This window comes from Hypomesus nipponensis, chromosome 11 (genome assembly GCF_054491055.1).
Source record: "Hypomesus nipponensis isolate SF chromosome 11, ASM5449105v1, whole genome shotgun sequence".
NCBI lineage: Eukaryota > Metazoa > Chordata > Actinopteri > Osmeriformes > Osmeridae > Hypomesus > Hypomesus nipponensis.
Window position 1 is genome coordinate 22,255,637 of NC_140371.1, and position 18,089 is coordinate 22,273,725.

The following is an 18,089-nucleotide window of genomic DNA, read 5'->3' on the forward strand; positions in this document are numbered from 1 at the left end:
TCCTGTGATTCTCTACTTCCTGTGGGGCTGCACCATATTTGTAGTGTGTTTGATGAAGGGCTCTTAAATTTGTAGTCTTCTTGAAACATTTTGCAGGGAGGATGTGATGAAGGAAAGGGGCAGAGGGAAGTACTATTGAGGCTTGACTTGAAGAGGAATTCAACTTACATGAATACATCCAGATATGCAGACTGTTGTTAGCTGCTTATCACACTGTTATAAAAGTCAGAGGTTTAGGCCTACAGAAAAAAACACATTTAAGACTGAATAATAAATATGAATCATAAATCATATAATAATAATCTGTCTTGCGCCACTGACCACTTTCCATAGAAATTAACGGGGGCGCCATCTTTAAAAAGCTCCTCTGCTTGGTCTAGTTAGATGAGTCTATGCAGAGCCATAGGATGTATGGTTACAGCTGACATCATAGACATAATAAAGAGCAGACGCCGCATCAACCGCTACTGCCTACTGGCGCTGATGAGCCGTGGGGCCGCCATGGCATGTTCACATTTGGGGAAATCGAAAGTTAAAGCGCCTTCAGTTTCGGGAAGAAAAAACTTCGCATAGGCCTACTGGTCTTACAGTTAAAACATGGAATGGACCTGCTATTTCCGTATTCAAACCTAGCCAGTCATATCAATGTTTTGCCAGGGAGGAGACACGAGAGGATGAACTTTCGTTGCGTTAATTTGAAGTAATCCAAAACGAAATTAAAGAATGGACACACTGACAGCTGTTGTAAGGAGCGTTATCAGAACGCGACGCTAAAACAGATTCACCGGTTGTTAAATTATGGCGTCTAAGAATTACATTGCCCAACTGAATGAGTATGCACAGCGCACACGTTCAGAACTTAAGTATGAAGACGTGGGTGCAGAGGGTCCGGATCATATTAAAAGGTATGTTGATTCTGTTCTAATGTTGAACTGTACGTAAGACGTAGCCTATACTGTAGAACTACCGGATATCTTCAAGCTGTATGTGATATCTATTGATAATCGCTTTATCTATTCTTTCATCAGGTTCACCGTCAGGGCAATTGTAGACAGGAAAATCTATCTCAATGGAACTGGGAGAAACAAAAAGGAAGCAAAACAGAATGCTGCAAAAAACGCATTGGATGGGCTGGACACTGAGTCGAACGATACAGTAAGATGCTCAGTGCCATCATAGATGGTAGACTGTATGTCATGGGCATTGCCCAATGCTTATATTAGGGTTCTCCAATTCTGGTCCTCGATGGCCGCTGTCCTGCATGTTTTAGATGTTTCCCTGCTCCAGCAAACCTCATTCAAATGAATGGTCATTACTCAGCTTCCACAGAGCTAGACCCACTCATTTGAATCAGGTGTGCTGGAGCAGGGAAACATCTAAAACATGCAAGGCCGCTGTCCTCGAGGGCCTCTGTCTGACCCTGGCTTATATTATAAACCAGGCCTCGACTTTCATATAGCGTAACAAAAAAACGTGTCTTCCCTAGAACGTTTCACTTAGGGGCTCACCCTCGCCACTCGTCCAAGCGATTAATGCTGCCAACTTCACATGCTGGCTCAATGAATATGGACAGAAAAACAGGATCTCTGTCAAGTACTCTGAATCCGCAAGGGTGGCGGAAAACAATCACATGCAGTAAGTCTTCAAATGGGTCACAGTGATTGTAGAACCAGTGTTGAACCAGTGTTAAAAATGACTAAATACAATCCTTTTGTGATTTCCTGTAGATGCTGTTGCTGCGTGGTGGTTGGTGATAAAGAGTACCCAATGGCATTTGGGAACACAAAGAAGGAAGCGAAGGAGGAGGCAGCCAAGCTTGTCTATGAGATGATAAACAATAATCAAACCACAGGGGTAAGGTGTTAAACTACGTTTCATTCAGTATTGTTTTCGAATGTGGGGGGACAGCTTTATTAAGAACTGAGGATGCAGCCGTTAAATTTGATTTTCTAATAAAAAGTAGGGGTGAAATATTTATGGTTTTCAAAATGTTTAAATACGCCCCTGGTTTAATTTCCCTCCAAACATTAGAAAAACACCAAAGCAGTACACCAAATAGTTTCCTGCCTTATATACATTTCAGGATATACAAATACTGTACACTAATATCTGTATAAATGCAACTAGCCCTACATCGGTCTAGTAAGTGACAAAACGTTTTATTCAGACTGTAGAAGAAAACAGCAAGGCTAACGGATCAGCACAAGACGAGGACTGGAGCCAAGAAACACGGTCCAGGTCAGTTACAACAATGTCACTTGTTTTTAGTTGTTGTTTTTTACTTAATGCTTGCCATTTCAGACATATTGTTTTTAAATGTAATGATCTTTACAACATTACTAACAATATACCTTCGGTGTGGATTGTTTTGTGTTCAGTTCTGTGGTTCTAAACCTGAGCAAGGACTCTCCAACAGAACAACCCAACTGTACAGAGACCAACTTCATAGGACTTCTGAACCACTACTGTCAGAAAACGAAGCTGGTTCACGATTACATATTAGTGGAAAGACGTGGTCCATCGCATGATCCTCAGTGAGTAGCTGTATACTCCTTACTACACAGGACAAGGGTGTAGATTTAGTTTGAACACAGCGGTGGATGAAGTTACACAACATTAATAAAAGTCACATCGTTGGGGTTTGAATATTGGGCGGTTTACTATCCTCCCATCTCCCCCCTTTCTACCGTGTCATATTGAAGACGTTTATTAAACTGTAGTTTAACTGATTTTTGTTGGATGTTAAGATTTGTTTACAAGGTAGTTATGGGCAGCAAGGAGTATCCAGAAGGGGTGGGGAAGACAGCCAAGAGCGCCAAGCAGCTGGCTGCTGAACTGACATGGCTGACCCTCCAGGAGCAGCCGGAATGGAACAGCCAGGTAGCTAGTCTAGCTAATCCAGTATAGCATCACCGCAACAACAGACAAGCATTACAATGCCACATTTCAGCTGCGAGTTTTGCGTTTTGTTGTTGTTCTTGTTTGTCATCATGGCAAATGTTTACATCATTACATCATTATCACTAACTTACGAATATAATATTCTGTTCAGGTGTCCTCGAACGCTTCCGAAGATGAAGCTTCTCCCTCACAAAGTTCAAGAACGGGGTATGGAATGTTTGTGTGTGTGTGTTTGCTTGCTTGCGTGTGTGTGGGAGCGATGTTGTGAAGTAGACTGGGCACTGGACGATACAGCAGGTGGAGAGACTGGTACCAAGGTCTGAAAGTATCTGTTTCCTCTTGTGTTGTCCAAGGGAGTCATGTGACACCAGAGAGTCATGTGACACCAGAGAGTCATGTGACACCCCCCCCCAAAGCATGGCGACCAGTGATACACACTCAGTAGTGTTTGCAGAATCAACAAACACCAGCCAGGTTAAAAGTCTTTGCGTTTTCTAAACAGATCATACTCATTTTTTATGCCTGATGCAAAATCTATTATTAATTAGTACACTACTTGCCTGTAGACGAAAATACAGATGAAACCCTTTATGAATAATTATTCTATTCTTTTTTATGTAGCAAAAAAAACATCAAGATGCAAAGCCTAAGATAAAGTGAGCTCCCCTTTTCTATTATGTTTTATTTATGACTGTACTTTACTGTTATGGTTTACTGTGTTATTAAAGACCCCCTCTCCTGTCCTCTCCTGTCCTCTCCTGTCCTCTCCTGTCCTCTCCTGTCCTCTCCTGTCCTCTCCTGTCCTCTCAGACTTGCACCCAATTTCCAGTTTGCTAATCCTACAAATAATCAACCAGTCTCACGGTACGATTTGAGTCACTGATATTCAGTGCAAACTGTGATACTAAATCCTGTCTTAAAAGTAATACTTATATATTATTCATATTTATTTTCTTCAAAAAGGTTCTCAACTGACTTTGATTCCATTGAACGGATGGGCAAAGGTGGCTTTGGGCACGTGTACAAGGCCCGTCTAAAGATAGAGAAAAGATACTATGCTGTGAAGATTGTGCGGAGTAAAGCGTGAGTAGTTTTGGAAGAGCCAAACCTTGGACTTGATAAAACACATTTTCTTTGGTCAGATATCAGTGACGACTGCCTGATTATGTGATTCTGTTTGCTCTCAGAAAATCTATCCGAGAAGTCGATGCGTTGGCACGACTGGAGCACTGTAACATAGTACGTTACTACACAACCTGGATGGAAGACATAGAGTACAAATGTACCAACACCTCGGACAGTAGCAGCACTTCACAGTAAACATCAATACTGTTCAATATGTGTAAACAGTGAAAGTTGCAAAGAGAATATAAAAGACCATTCCAGCTGCCAATTCAAATGCTTTGCTCATTAGTAAATGTTTGTTATGAGTTTAGTTCCGGCAGCGATGCGTATGCGAAGTTCCTTTACATCCAGATGGAACTATGTGACAAGACCCTGAAAGCTTGGATAGATGAAAGAAATGCAAAACAGGACCCCAAACGAAGGGAGACGAGCCAGGGCATCATCCAGCAGATCCTTGATGGAGTCGAGTACATCCACTCAAATAAACTCATCCACAGAGACCTGAAGGTCAGTCAAGTGTCATCTTAACAGAGGTGTCTGTTAAAATGTTTAGTTTTTTTTTTTTTGCATGTGTAGTTTTCCCATTGATTGTCATCTTTCAGCCTGCTAACACGATTGGTTGTCTTCTTTCAGCCTTCTAACATCATGTTTGCCGGTAATGAAAAGGTGAAGATTGGGGATTTTGGTCTGGCAACCACAGAGAATGACGACGATGATGAAAGCCTTATTGAGCGAACCAAGCGCACTGGAACCAGGTCTTACATGGCACCTGAACAGGTAACTTCTATATAACAGTATACCAGGTATCTTTTACCAGGTATATGAGGTCATTAGACATGAATGTCCAGGTCAATACAAATGTCAGTTTTAACCACAGTTTTAAGTTATATAGTATTTGACTTAGAATTCCCAAGCTTGCAATCAGCTAGACCCACATTGTAACAAACATTTAGCATGATTCTGTTGCTTCGGTTCTGTCTTGTGTTTGACAGTTCAACACAAGCACCTACGATAGGAAAGTGGATATCTTTGCTTTAGGTTTGATCTTCTTCGAACTACTTTGGAAATTATGCACTGTTGCGGAAAAAGGCAAAGTAAGTTTATCAAACTGTACCATAACTTTTCTTTCATTCCATCATCTTTATAAGTTTTTGGATTATTTTGTTGAATGCATCAAAGCAATTGACTGTTCTTCCATATTGTGTGTATTCTGTGTACAGGTCTGGGGTGACGTGAGGAGCAAGATATTCCCCGAGGGCTTCTCTGTGTCGTACGCCCCTGAGGTACGTAGCTTAGCAACTTCACAGAACGCCAGCAGGACTTCATATTTTGCCCTACCATTCCACTCTTCGTTTGATTGGTTCCTGATCACCTGTTGTTGTGATTGGTTCCTGATCACCTGTTGTTGTGATTGGTTCCTGATCACCTGTTGTTGTGATTGGTTCCTGATCACCTGTTGTTGTGATTGGTTCCTGATCACCTGTTGTTGTGATTGGTTCCTGATCACCTGTTGTTGTGATTGGTTCCTGATCACCTGTTGTTGTGTTGCAGCACAAGCTGATGGAGTCAATGCTACAGGAACACCCCGAAGACAGGCCAGAGGCCAAACAGCTGCTCACTGAACTTGGATCTTATGTTGTCCCGTCAAAGGATCAAAACAGCCTTAAAGCCAACCAAGCTCTTTGAAACACAGGAAGTCAGCAAAATAATTGTATTTACATTTTAGCATCACTTTTTATCCTTCGCGTAGCGTATGAATTTGCTCTGGATCTGAATGGTATGTATGACCATACCACAGCAATAATGATAGATCAAATGTTCAAAAAATGAAATAGTCTGGAAATAACTTTGATGTTAGCTTGAACAAATCTATAGATACCACCAAGTCATCAGAGAAGATATTTACATGTGTAAATAGGTACATGGTTATATTAAGTACACTTTATGACTTAAATAATGAATGATTGAGGTTATACATGAGTAATAATAATGTGGAATCTTACCAATTTTACCTTAATGTTTGTCAAGATAGTTCCTGAACGAAGACACGTTTTGGAATATGTGGCATATGACACATGTAGCCTATACATGTGGGTGTGTGTTTGGGTTACAACTAAAACTAAAATATATTGTTCGCTATGGTTTAATGTTTTAAATAAATCGTAAATTGATCATGAAACAGGCAGATGCTATGTGTTTTTATTATGATTCATATTCTTTGATAAACCATTCCAGAGGTTTCCAGTCCAGAAACAATGTCACAATTTTATCTTCGAAACCGATACTGCGACAGAAACACGTTTCAGCATAGCCTGGTCCTAACCCAGACCCTCGTATATTTGTACAGAAGCAAAATCCAAATTGAGCGGAAGTACGTATGGCATAGCCAGGCTCGTTTCAGCAGTGCAGTCATGAGAAATGAAACTGAATTTATAAATTCTGGAAATCGCTCCGCAAGTCGTTTCAGAGTGTGAGTAGTCTGCTTTGTTTACCACTAACCGGTGAGTTGAATTAGACACGTTTAGAATAAAAAAATATATGAGTTTCGGAAGAATTCGTGAAGTGAGCGGTCAGATGTGATATGATTCATTATGCTCGCTAGCTCATGATTTAACTAACTCTCCCAACAACCACCACTGTAATGTCAGTGTTTGTAGTGGCTACTCACCTATAGTGATACTCTGAGTGCGATACTTTGCTCCTCATTAGATTATTTATTGGCGGTGGTATAGTCTCAGTTTTAAAGAACCGTGTATCGATTTTGTATGTCGGTGCCACAACCCTGTATTTGTTCTTTGAATTGATGACAGACGATGACCATGGCTGAGAAGCACACAAACAATTACTTGGAAAACCAAATATGTACTTTTCTGAACGACAAAGAGGACGGAGCCACAGCACTCCAAATAGCGAAAGGTGTTGGCCTGAATAAAGCCAGCGATGTCAACAGTGTCTTATACCGGCTGGAGCAAACGGGGCAGCTGTTCAGGAATTCCGACCAGCCACCCATATGGGCCCGTCAGAAGCTCTCGGCGGCTTCAGCCGCCACTGTGAAGAAGAACACTCAACCAACGGATGCTTTGGCAGGGAAATTAAAAAAGCTGCTGTTATCGGACAGCCAAAACAAGGGGATGAAACCATCTCAATTAGCAGAAAAGCTCAACGTGCCCCGAAGTGAGGTGAACAAGTGTCTTTATAGCTTGAGTAGAAGTGGAGAGGTGAAGAGGTTGGGGGAGACGTCATTGTGGAAGGTTGATGGAGCGAAGGGAGGAAGCAGGCTGATAGAATATGAAGGGTAATGTACAAATGTGTAAATGGGATAATAGCATTCTGTACAGTTTAACCATGTTTAATGTTGTGTTCATTCTTTCTGAAGGTACTTTCAAGATTGTTCCATCCAATTGAAGGAAGACTCCAGGTACAGTTTATGTCTACACTATTGCAAATTGATTATTTAATAGGAGATGAGTATGAAACGGTAGCCACTGAGTTGTGGATGTGTTTGAATTTGAACTGAATTTGAACTAGTTTTCACCATCTGTATTTGTAGGTTCTTCCAAGATTTTGACCTGGTGTCTGTGCTAGGAGCAGGGGGCTTTGGGTGTGTTGTCAAAGCCAAACACAAGCTGGATGAAAAAATCTATGCAGTGAAGATTTTGGAGTATACACCGTAAGAGAATACCATGTACTGTATGGGACACTGCACCACAGCACAGTACAATTACAACATTGTTTCAAAGGCAACTTAAAGTGTTTTATATATAGTTATATAGATTACACCTAATTTGTTCCTCATAACCTTAACTGCAATTACATTTAAAGTGAAGCATGCTCCTAGACCACACTGAAAGAACAGGCCTAATTAATAGGATCAGATATGCATCTCTGCTCAGTCAGTCGATGGGTCTCTAATGCATCTTCATGTCTTACAGAAAAGCCAGCAGGGAGGTAAAAGCACTGGCCATGTTCAGTCATCCGAACATCGTTAGTTACTACACGTCTTGGGATGAAGAGGCTTTTTGGATTAATGAATTTAACGATGATGACAGTGTAACGTGAGCACACCTACGTACCCTGATAACTTACCTTCAGACAACTTTTTACCCTTGAAGTCATCTAACCTGGCTAGATATTTAGGAAGGTAATATTGTGTTCTAGTTTACATTTGTATTTCTCTTTATCTCCCAGGAGTTCCCAATACCAAACTGGTTCAGACCAGAGAGACTCCTGCAGTTCAGCCAATGGAGCTGAAAAAAGGTATGCAATAAATTGTACATCCAGTGGAAGTTAGTCAATTATTAATATAAATATGTAATAATCCAGTTTACATTAAACACAGTGTTTTGTTTGTGTTTCTCTTCAGTGGAAGAGACTTGTCCTGCCTCTTCATTAAAATGGAGTTCTGTGAAAAGGGAACCCTCAATGACTGGATTAAAAAAAGGAATGAAGGAACAAAAAAAATAAAAAAAACAGCTGAGGCACTCCACATGTTTCGCCAAATACTCAGTGGAGTAGAATACATCCACTCTAAAGGACACATTCACCGAGATCTGAAGGTACTGGAGAACCGGAGGTTTATCTTCCATTTCCAGCAGCAAAATGAGACATGACTCATGACTTATGAAGCATTTTCATGTTCATTTACATCATTGTGTTTTGATTTTGGATTTAAAGCCTGAAAATGTGTTTATTGGAGAAGATGAGACTGTGAAGATTGGAGATTTTGGGCACGTTACCAAGTCTAGTCTTGTTAGTCGCACTTTAGAAAAAGGAACACCGATTTACATGAGCCCTGAGCAGGTAATCATGTTTATTCCTGTATTGTGTTATAAATGTAACAGTTATATCATCCCATGTTAAATTGCAACAGACATTTAAATCACTCACTGCATTTTCAGAAGACAGACACGGATTATGACGACAAAACTGACATTTTCGCCCTTGGACTGATATGTTTTGAAATTCTGTGGGAAATGCCCACTGATTCAGAGAAATCTAAGGTAAACATTTACCAGATTTAAGTCAGTCTTGAATGAGTCTCACATTTAAATGTGTTCGGTGTTGGCCTCAATGTTCATTTGAATCCCGTTTCTATTTCAACTCACTATCTTTATACCCTTCTGTGTGGCACAGCTGTTCGAAGATCTACGTAGACAAGTCTTTCCTGAAGACTTCAAAAACAAGTACGCCACAGAGGTGAGAAGTTCCATTGGACTGAATGTTTACTGTTTACTTTATGAACTCAGTAAGCACTTCTGTTGTTATGTTAAATTGTAAAATAAATAAATAATTGTGCCTCTCTTGTAGCATCGTATCATCAGGAAAATGCTCTCCAAGACCCCTGCAGAACGACCAAATGTTGTAGAGATTGCAAAGTACCTTGAAGACTTTCTGCTAAGGAACTCGACTGCATTAGAACAGCAGTCTGTTTGAAGCACTGCTAGCTGCTACCGCCTAGCCAGGCCCAGGAGTCTGGAAACATTTGTTCAGTATATTAAGTATATTGAACAGCTGTAGGAAATGTGGGTTGGTCATTAATGTCTGAAAACAAACGATTGACAGATTAATTAAAATGTGTAGCAGGATTTAAACAAAAGATTGTACTTGGAATGCCTAGATATGACACTGGCTAAATTATGTTTCCAATGGAGTAATTGTTGTCATGTTGATTATCTCATTAAGTCAAAGCTCAAATCAAGGTATTGAGTGTTCGCTATAGTGACACCTAAACTTTGGAACAGCTTACCGACCTCTATCAGAACTGCTCCAACACAACATATTTTTAGATCCATGTTAAAAACGCATATTTTCCCTATGCTACAAATGATGTTCTCTGTTGTTTGTTATGTCTTTTGGGTATCTATGTTTTACCTTCGGTTTTATTGTATTTTGTGGTTCTACGAACACATTGAACAGCACATTGGACAATTATTGTTGTTTTTAATCATGATATACATTTGAAATGAATTGAAATTGAATGTGGATATGCAGTGTTAAAGAGGGTTACGGGGTTAGGGTATAGCTCAGTGGTTAGAGCACTCGACTGCAGATGGTTGCAAGTTAAAATCCTTTCTTCTGTTTGTCTTTTTAGATAAAGGCTTCTGCTTGATGACTAGCTTTAGCTAGTCTTTTACATACACTATACAAAATGCTGTACTTTCAGGTACTTTTAAAACAGTACATTATAACAAAGATCATTGTTATTAAGATACAATCATGTTTACTGTAATAACGGTCTGATAAATAATGTTTTACCTTGTCTTAAGTATCTGTGTTTTGACTAAACAAAAATGTTTTACAGTTTTTCTCAATTGCTAAAACACTAAAACCCATTGGCTGAACAAAGTTCTCAGTTGCCTGAACTCATGTAGCTAATTGTGCCTGTCTGTTGTCAATACTGTAAACCATATCACATGGTAAAACACAATTTGCAGATCTCACTTAGAATTAAATCCATAAGCACCAGGATCTATGCTCCCCCTAGCGACGGACGTCCCTGCTAATCCATCGCCGTCCAAAATATATGCTCCCTCTATGGACGGCACTCTGAACAGCATCGCCGTCCGTCAATCCATGCAAAGATCACAAGCCATCGCCGTCAGTCTTTGGACGTCCATGACGCAAAAAAAGATTTAGCTGCCTCTCATTCTGTGGATGGCAGCAAAGCCAGGGGGAGCTGTTGGTGCAGCTAAACATCCTCAGACTCATGTACAGTACCAGAGAAGGCTCTGACAGTACCCAGCCCTCCCAGACGCTCCAGACTACAGTACCCAGCCCTCCCAGACTACAGTACCCAGACGCTCCAGACTACAGTACCCAGCCCTCCCAGACTACAGTACCCAGACGCTCCAGACTACAGTACCCAGCCCTCCCAGACTACAGTACCCAGCCCTCCCAGACGCTCCAGACTACAGTATCCAGCCCTCCCAGCCCTCCCAGACTACAGTACCCAGCCCTCCCAGACTACAGTACCCAGCCCTCCAAGACTACAGTACCCAGCCCTCCCAGACGCTCCAGACTACAGTACCCAGCCCTCCCAGACTACAGTACCCAGCCCTCCCAGACTACAGTACCCAGCCCTCCCAGACGCTCCAGACTACAGTACCCAGCCCTCCCAGACTACAGTACCCAGCCCTCCCAGACGCTCCAGACTACAGTATCCAGCCCTCCCAGACTACAGTACCCAGCCCTCCCAGACGCTCCAGACTACAGTACCCAGCCCTCCCAGCCCTCCCAGACGCTCTAGACTACAGTACCCAGCCCTCCCAGCCCTCCCAGACTACAGTACCCAGCCCTCCCAGACGCTCCAGACTACAGTACCCAGCCCTCCCAGACTACAGTACCCAGCCCTCCCAGACTACAGTACCCAGCCCTCCCAGACTACAGTACCCAGCCCTCCCAGACGCTCCACACTACAGTACCCAGCCCCTCCCTGCCTCAGAGGGAAAGGGTTACTCACCGAGAGGGGGCTATAACCACGGGAACCGTGTGACATTTAATCATGATGCAGTATGCAGGATCCCCACACAATCACCTGAGAAGCACGGACACACAGCTCTCAGGTCCACCAGCCCAGGTCCACCCCTGTGGCTGTCTGCTGTCCAACACCATATTCAGACTGCACAGGGACACTACATGTTGTGCACAGGGACACCACCTGCACATCATCCCAGTGCCTGGGGATGGACAGGACATGATCCGCCATTATCTCAATATCAAATTAGAGACAAAAAGCAAGAATTTCTACTTGCGGTTTCTGCTGTTAAAAATACATATAAAATAGTTAAACATTGGAGAAATATTCTGTTTGGGAAAACTCCTCGATGATCTCCCCCTGGGGCCTCCTCCCCCCTGGGGCCTCCTCCCCCCTGGGGCCTCCTCCCCCCTGGGGCCTCCTCCCCCTGGGGCCTCCTCCCCCCTGGGGCCTCCTCCCCCCTGGGGCCTCCTCCCCCCTGGGGCCTCCTCCCCCTGGGGCCTCCTCCCCCCTGGGGCCTCCTCCCCCTTGGGCCTCCTCCCCCTGGGGCCTCCTCCCCCCTGGGGCCTCCTCCCCCTGGGGCCTCCTCCCCCTGGGGCCTCCTCCCCCCTGGGGCCTCCTCCCCCTGGGGCCTCCTCCCCCCTGGGGCCTCCTCCCCCTTGGGCCTCCTCCTCCTGGGGCCTCCTCACTCTGGGGCCTCCCCCCCCTGGGGCCTCCTCCCCCCTGGGGCCTCCTCCCCCTGGGGCCTCCTCCCCCTGGGGCCTCCTCCCCCCTGGGGCCTCCTCCCCCCTGGGGCCTCCTCCCCCTGGGGCCTCCCCCCCCTGGGGCCTCCTCCCCCTGGGGCCTCCTCCCCCTGGGGCCTCCTCACTCTGGGGCCTCCTCCCCCTGGGGCCTCCTCCCCCCTGGGGCCTCCTCCCCCCTGGGGCCTCCTCCCCCTGGGGCCTCCTCCCCCTGGGGCCTCCTCACTCTGGGGCCTCCTCCCCCTGGGGCCTCCTCCCCCCTGGGGCCTCCTCCCCCTGGGGCCTCCTCCCCCTGGGGCCTCCTCCCCCTGGGGCCTCCTCACTCTGGGGCCTCCTCCCCCCTGGGGCCTCCTCCCCCTGGGGCCTCCTCCCCCCTGGGGCCTCCTCCCCCTGGGGCCTCCTCCCCCTGGGGCCTCCTCCCCCTGGGGCCTCCTCACTCTGGGGCCTCCTCACTCTGGGGCCTCCTCACTCTGGGTTTATTAGGCCAAGAGGAACTTGGCCTAATGAACCTTTTTCTTTCTTTCTCAGAGGGCTATATTTGATAAGACCCTCTGTGTTTTTTCGGTCTTTCTTTTCCGTCTCACTTGTGTGAACAAGGTTATTGGATGAATTGAGGTCACTTCCTTAGAGAGCAGCGTGGGCAGTGAAGCAGTCAAAGTCCTGGACCATGGGGCCTGTGGCAAGATGGAGTCACCAGTCAAGAACAGAACAGTGGAGAGAGCCAGTCATCCCAGAGTCCCAGAACTAATGATTACTTTGTGGATATTGGGTCGCGGTAGCAGCAGACTGTTTTATCTTTTTGAGAGTTTGTTCTCAACAGCGGGTAGAGAATTAATCCTCAGAATTGGTTTACTTCTTTACCCTTTATAAACCAAAGACAACTGACTTCCAAGAATCACTACCGGTGAAGGGTAGGATTGACAGGTTGATTGACAGGTTGATTGAGAGGTATCATTTATTTCTATACTAGATAATACACTGTTCGGTTTCCATTGTTTTTACAGTGAAGGCCTTTCTCCCTACAGCATTTTCACTATATGATAGAGCCTCTCTATCACACACATCTCTCAGTACTAGGATTTATGTTGCATAATATTGCATAACATTGAGAAGAGTCTCTGACATTGATGAGAAGAAACCCTCCCCACTACTTATGACAATATTGATTCTGATTTCTAATCCCGTTAAGCTGACTCAGGGGGAGGACATCTACTATGAACTGACCGTAACATCAACATCAGTATTAGGAGAGAAAAGCCACCCTCCTTGCAAAAATAAAATAAAATGCTCAAACCCTCCAAGAGCAAGATACCAATCACAGTGGGCAATACTTTACGAGCTTTATAACCCTCTCAGTTTTCGTTACGGTTCTTATTCACAAGAAACAGATGAGGAGAGGTGGGTTCTACTGTCAGTTTAGTCCTGTTTTTGTTTTGAGAGATAACGATGTTAGAGCTGGTGACGTCACGCCTCCATAAAAAACACGTGTGCAGTGACAGAAGACGAGACGCCATCCGGGGTTTCCAAGGTAACAGAAGAGACGACACAGACCTGTGATTCAGCACGTGAAGAAGATGATTCATTAACCACACCCACACCGCGAGCATTAACCACACCCACACCGCGAGCATTAACCACACCCACACCGCGAGCATTAACCACACCCACACCGCGAGCATTAACCACACCCACGCCGCGAGGTCGCGTGTCAGCTGTGCATCGCCATGTGGCTTCTGATGAATTATTTCCACAAGCTCCACAACTGGCCCTCAGTGTGTGTGGGGGGGGGGCAGGCGAGGAGGGATCGCCTGCTGCTCTGTTATGGAGACAAATGTCTGCAAATGAACAGTCTGCTGAGTGTGTAAAACAAGTGTGGAGGTCATTGTGTTTGTTGTTTTTGTATTTGCCTCTGAAGCCTTAAATTGCTGTCTATTCAAACTGAGGTTCACTGGAACTACATGTTTACAATTTGGGTTTTGCATTTTTTGGAATCCTAAAAAGAGATTTTTTTGGTATTGGACTAAGTTACATAGCCAGGTCATGCAGCTTATCTTGATGTTGCAAACCTGAAAAAAAGGACTGAAATCGATTGCATTTCAATTTCTGAGCACTTATCCTTCGACATGAAAACCCCCCAACAGCTGCTTGTGGGTCTTTGAAGAAGCCAATCCGTTTTTTTCTCAACACCACTTCACATTGCAATTGATGTACTCCGTCTATAAATAGACATGTACAGTATGTGAAGGCTTTGGAATGATTTAGCAGGGAGTTTTAGGAGAAAAACCCCTCATTCATCCAGATACCGAGGTGATGCGACAGACAGGCTGAACAGACAGGATTTATTTTGTGTTTACACATGTTAGGAGTATAGTCAGTCTCAGAAAGTCTACAGTAATTACCCAGACTCCTCAGGGCGAGGCGGGGAGGGAGATGAAAGGCCTGTGAAACCAGGACGTGAACAAACCCAGAAGAGAGAGCGAGGCCAGCTCTTGAACACCGTGCCATGACAGCCAGCCTTTGGGTTGTTTTATTCAGCTGCCAGGAGCTTTTTAGGATTTGTTTTATCTGTCCTGCCCCACCAACCCTCCCTCACCCCAACCCCCCCACCAACCCTCCCTCACCCCAACCCCCCCACGCACCCTCCCTCACCCCAACCCCCCCACGCACCCTCCCAGGCTCCAAATGAGACGGGTCCAGTCTGGCTAAACGCCGGCTGGCACGGAGCGATGGCCTGTTCCCCACCCCCCTCCTCTCCCTCTGTAATCAGCCCCACGCCAGGTTGCTTTCACAACCATGTGAAAGCACATTTCCTATGTGTGTTTTCATTCCAGGTAACGCATCTCTCAACCCAAAAGGTTGTAGAACCGATTTTATAGAATATATCCTTGTGTGAGAGAGTATCTCTTGTTTGAGCACATGATTCCATTCAACAAGGGCTGTCTGTCTGTTACCCGTCAAGCCAATCAGACTCCTCTGATCAGATCCCCTCGACCGTGTCCATGTCGCTCTCTGTCTGCTCTCAGGTCGTCCCAGCCGTGGGTGTGGAGGTGAAAGGGAAGAACAATCAGGATCCGACAGACAATCACATGAACTCACATCCGATCGATAGGTTCTGCTCCTCTGCTCCACTGCCCGTGCAAGCTTAGTGCACGCAAACTTCTTCTCCAGTGCTCAGCCCCAGCCTCAGCCCCAACCTCAGCCCCTGCCTCATCCCCAGCCTCTGCCTCTTCCCCAGCCTCATCCCCAGCCCCAGCCTCATCCCCAACCTCATCCCCAGCCTCATCCCCAGCTTCATCCCCAGCCTCAGCCCCTGCCTCTTCCCCAGCCTCCTCCCTAGCCTCTTCCCCAGCCTTTTCCCTAGCCCCAGCCTCAGCTGTGGTCAGAGAATCCCCCCTCAGTCTTCATGAAGAGAGAGCCGACCCAGACAGCAGTATTGATCTCCATTGTTGCTGAGAGAGAGGAAGGCTGTCTGTCAGTCTGGCACCACGTGAAGATCAATGTCGGAGCAAGTTTGGGCATTTTCTGTTTGTGGAGTGGATGCATTCATAAATAATTGATGTGGTTTAATCACAGGCCACACCCCAGGGGAGGTTGTAACAACAGTCACATCTAAAACTGGGATTGATATGCACTTCCATCAACTATTTAGACATTTTGATGTAGAAGTGTTCATCCACAATTTTTCTTGAACCTACTCACTGTACTGTACTGCCTTGCATACTGGACTTTGAGAGAGCTGTCATGCAGCTCATCGGACCCACATTAGCGGCATTACTGGGCCATCTCAGAAACGGCTTTCTGGAAGCCCGTCAAGCGTTGGAAGGGATTCTGCACTGCAAGAAGCCATCTGTGTTTGTGCTTCAGCCAGCCCAAGATGCTTCTCTCCTGGAAATCATCCTCGTGCAGACTGGATCCATGTTTCATTTTTGAAAACGGCAATTCTATTGTCCCTACTTTTTAATTCAGTTAGGCTATTTAAAAAAAAAACGTTATCTCATCCACATTTTAAAACAAACTTTCGTCCCTGCCTGGATCACGTAGGCCATGCATGCCACCTCCTGGACGTGTTTCTCTCAGTGATAACACTCTCGGCTCAACACCCAGGACACGACCACACCCAGGACTAGGGTTGCCAACCGTACCAAATTGTCTGGGACATCCCGAATGATGGGTGATTTTGATTTGTCCCGTCGGGGAGAGCTCCAGTCCCGTATTCCAATCACAGCCTCGCCGGCCAATACTCGGTTACTGTAAACGCACCACAACTCACGCAAACGTTGCTATGAGACACGGTTGTTGCTTGTTGGTGACAGTGTGTGTGAACTTGCCACTGGTGAGGTGAGCGTTATTGTGTGTCAAAATGAGAAACTTTTAATAATTGTCTTGACTATTACTATGAACAATACATCCAAGCGAATACAGTAGTCGTTACGCAATGGTCTCTTTCTGTGTGGCCAGAACTGAAACCTAGAATGGTAGTCAGGGAAAGAGGGAAAACACTGACAGAGAAATGTTGAAGGAGGGATCGTGACGGATTAAAAGTTACGGGAAAGAAAGATATGCAGTGATACACTGAGATGTGTAGAGGCAATGAAACAGAGAGTATTCAGGCTCTCTTTCATTGCCTCTACACATCTCAGTGTTTCACTGCTTGTTTTACATTCAGGCAACCTTCAAATCAGTCACGATCTCTACTTCTTCGTTTCCTGGAATGCACAAAAGAGAAAGAGACAACAGGAAAGAGTGGGGCCTCACTAACAGGCAGGGCAGTGAGGATAAGGAACGGTCGGCCACTTTGATTCATTCGAAGGTGAAACACCGGCTGGTGGGCAATCAATGTGTGCTGGATTTGGAGATGGCTTGGTGTTCAGCCAGGACACACACACACACACCCATAGGGAGCAACAAGCCAAGCTGGCCTCTGTCTATGGTGGCACCAGGGTATTTAGTGTACGCACTGTTCCACTGCTAATTGCATGGCAGCAAAGAGCGCTCGGGCAAATGAGTGAATTCCCCTCCCTCCCTCCCTCCCTCCCTCCCTCCCTCCCTCCCTCCCTCCCTCCCTCCCTCCCTCCCTCCCTCCCTCCCTCCCTCCCTCCCTCCCTCCCTCCCTCCCTCCCTCCCTCCCTCCCTCCCTCCCTCCCCCCTCCCTCCCTCCCTCCCTCCCTCCATTTTTTTATATTTTTTTTATTGTGGAAAAATCCAGCCAAGTGCTTTTTGTCAGCACCCTAATGTGATGTGATGAGACGAAATGTTGAAGGTTCGGGCCCCATTATTGACAGGATAGACCAACAAATAAGTGAACTTAGCATGTCTAAGATAATTTAAAGTCCGGAGAGTTTACAGTTTCAAACGGTGCTATGTTTTCAAAGTGAAGACCGCTTTACTCGATCAAATTGAACTTGTTACATTAACATACCGTCTTCTTAGATTTTCTCTTCAGGACGTCGCTGCAGATCAAGAAGTGTAATTCCGTCAGCGTACTCCAGGGGGCACTGTTGTACCGGGCTCCTGATTGGAGGATGAGACTGAAGAGGGACATGGCTGGGTTGTTTTCCATCTATCTGCTTGTGTTCGGTCTGTAAAACAGTGGCAGTTTAAGGCATTTTCAGATCTCACCTTTACCTGGGGAAATGATAGAAATGCACACAGCACTTCCCCCCCCCTGGCAAATTAAATAAAAATCCTATAATTGAATTGTATGACCACAACAGCAAATGTGGAACACAGGGACTTGAGTGTATACATCATCTTTGTGGAATAATTGGATGGTTCTCAAAGAGAGAGAAACCCCTCAATCAATACTGCCGTGGATCATAAATTACAGCCAGTCTGCAAACAACTGAATG

At 45.3% G+C, this 18,089-nt stretch overlaps 3 protein-coding genes across 9 annotated transcripts in view; 2 read left to right on the forward strand and 1 right to left on the reverse strand.

Annotated features, from left to right (window-relative positions):
- heatr5b (HEAT repeat containing 5B) overlaps nucleotides 1-17,801 on the reverse strand; it is a 41,221-nt gene extending 23,420 nt beyond the window's left edge. The window contains exon 1 of one of the 2 annotated variants that reach the window (XM_084708903.1): nucleotides 17,660-17,801. The gene's annotated coding sequence lies outside the window, so the exon portion shown is untranslated. The remainder of the gene's footprint in view (nucleotides 1-17,659) is intronic. The other variant, XM_084708908.1, reaches the window with a different exon arrangement.
- Nucleotides 498-6,205, forward strand: eif2ak2 (eukaryotic translation initiation factor 2-alpha kinase 2). 3 transcript variants are annotated; one of them, XM_084709232.1, is made up of 18 exons: nucleotides 498-905; nucleotides 1,029-1,155; nucleotides 1,487-1,635; nucleotides 1,728-1,854; nucleotides 2,168-2,238; nucleotides 2,379-2,534; nucleotides 2,748-2,880; nucleotides 3,053-3,108; nucleotides 3,255-3,375; nucleotides 3,523-3,557; nucleotides 3,712-3,765; nucleotides 3,865-3,984; nucleotides 4,089-4,217; nucleotides 4,338-4,533; nucleotides 4,660-4,803; nucleotides 5,019-5,120; nucleotides 5,247-5,309; nucleotides 5,578-6,205. In XM_084709232.1, exons 1-18 carry the CDS (start codon nucleotides 799-801, stop codon nucleotides 5,710-5,712), a joined length of 2,025 nt encoding a protein of 674 aa, XP_084565358.1. In that variant the 5' UTR covers nucleotides 498-798; the 3' UTR covers nucleotides 5,713-6,205. The 3 variants fall into 3 exon arrangements, with proteins under 3 accessions (XP_084565358.1, XP_084565359.1, XP_084565360.1); XM_084709233.1 differs by lacking the exon at nucleotides 3,712-3,765; XM_084709234.1 differs by lacking the exons at nucleotides 3,255-3,375; nucleotides 3,523-3,557 and having other exon boundaries at nucleotides 499-905.
- pkz (protein kinase containing Z-DNA binding domains) lies at nucleotides 6,283-10,285 on the forward strand. Of its 4 annotated transcripts, none has more exons than XM_084709237.1 (11): nucleotides 6,283-6,527; nucleotides 6,837-7,321; nucleotides 7,403-7,444; nucleotides 7,577-7,696; nucleotides 7,959-8,081; nucleotides 8,215-8,283; nucleotides 8,366-8,582; nucleotides 8,701-8,826; nucleotides 8,928-9,026; nucleotides 9,160-9,222; nucleotides 9,334-10,285. In XM_084709237.1, the coding sequence occupies exons 2-11, from the start codon at nucleotides 6,840-6,842 to the stop codon at nucleotides 9,457-9,459; spliced, it is 1,467 nt and encodes a 488-aa protein (XP_084565363.1). In that variant the 5' UTR covers nucleotides 6,283-6,527; nucleotides 6,837-6,839; the 3' UTR covers nucleotides 9,460-10,285. The 4 variants fall into 4 exon arrangements, with proteins under 4 accessions (XP_084565363.1, XP_084565361.1, XP_084565362.1 ...); XM_084709235.1 differs by having other exon boundaries at nucleotides 6,288-6,527; nucleotides 8,925-9,026; XM_084709236.1 differs by having other exon boundaries at nucleotides 6,288-6,496; nucleotides 8,925-9,026.
- Nucleotides 17,802-18,089: the final 288 nt, after the last annotated feature.

What these genes read in the sequence shown, in the direction of transcription:
- eif2ak2 (XM_084709232.1), top strand. Translation starts at nt 799, where the DNA reads ATGGCGTCTAAGAATTACATTGCCCAACTGAATGAGTATGCACAGCGC. An exon ending in AGCCGGAATGGAACAGCCAG is followed by an intron (nt 2,881 to 3,052) that starts GTAGCTAGTCTA and finishes TATTCTGTTCAG; the next exon opens with GTGTCCTCGAACGCTTCCGA. An exon ending in TCATCCACAGAGACCTGAAG is followed by an intron (nt 4,534 to 4,659) that starts GTCAGTCAAGTG and finishes GTCTTCTTTCAG; the next exon opens with CCTTCTAACATCATGTTTGC.
- pkz (XM_084709235.1), top strand. Translation starts at nt 6,840, where the DNA reads ATGACCATGGCTGAGAAGCACACAAACAATTACTTGGAAAACCAAATA. An exon ending in ACATTCACCGAGATCTGAAG is followed by an intron (nt 8,583 to 8,700) that starts GTACTGGAGAAC and finishes TTGGATTTAAAG; the next exon opens with CCTGAAAATGTGTTTATTGG. An exon ending in CTGATTCAGAGAAATCTAAG is followed by an intron (nt 9,027 to 9,159) that starts GTAAACATTTAC and finishes TGTGTGGCACAG; the next exon opens with CTGTTCGAAGATCTACGTAG.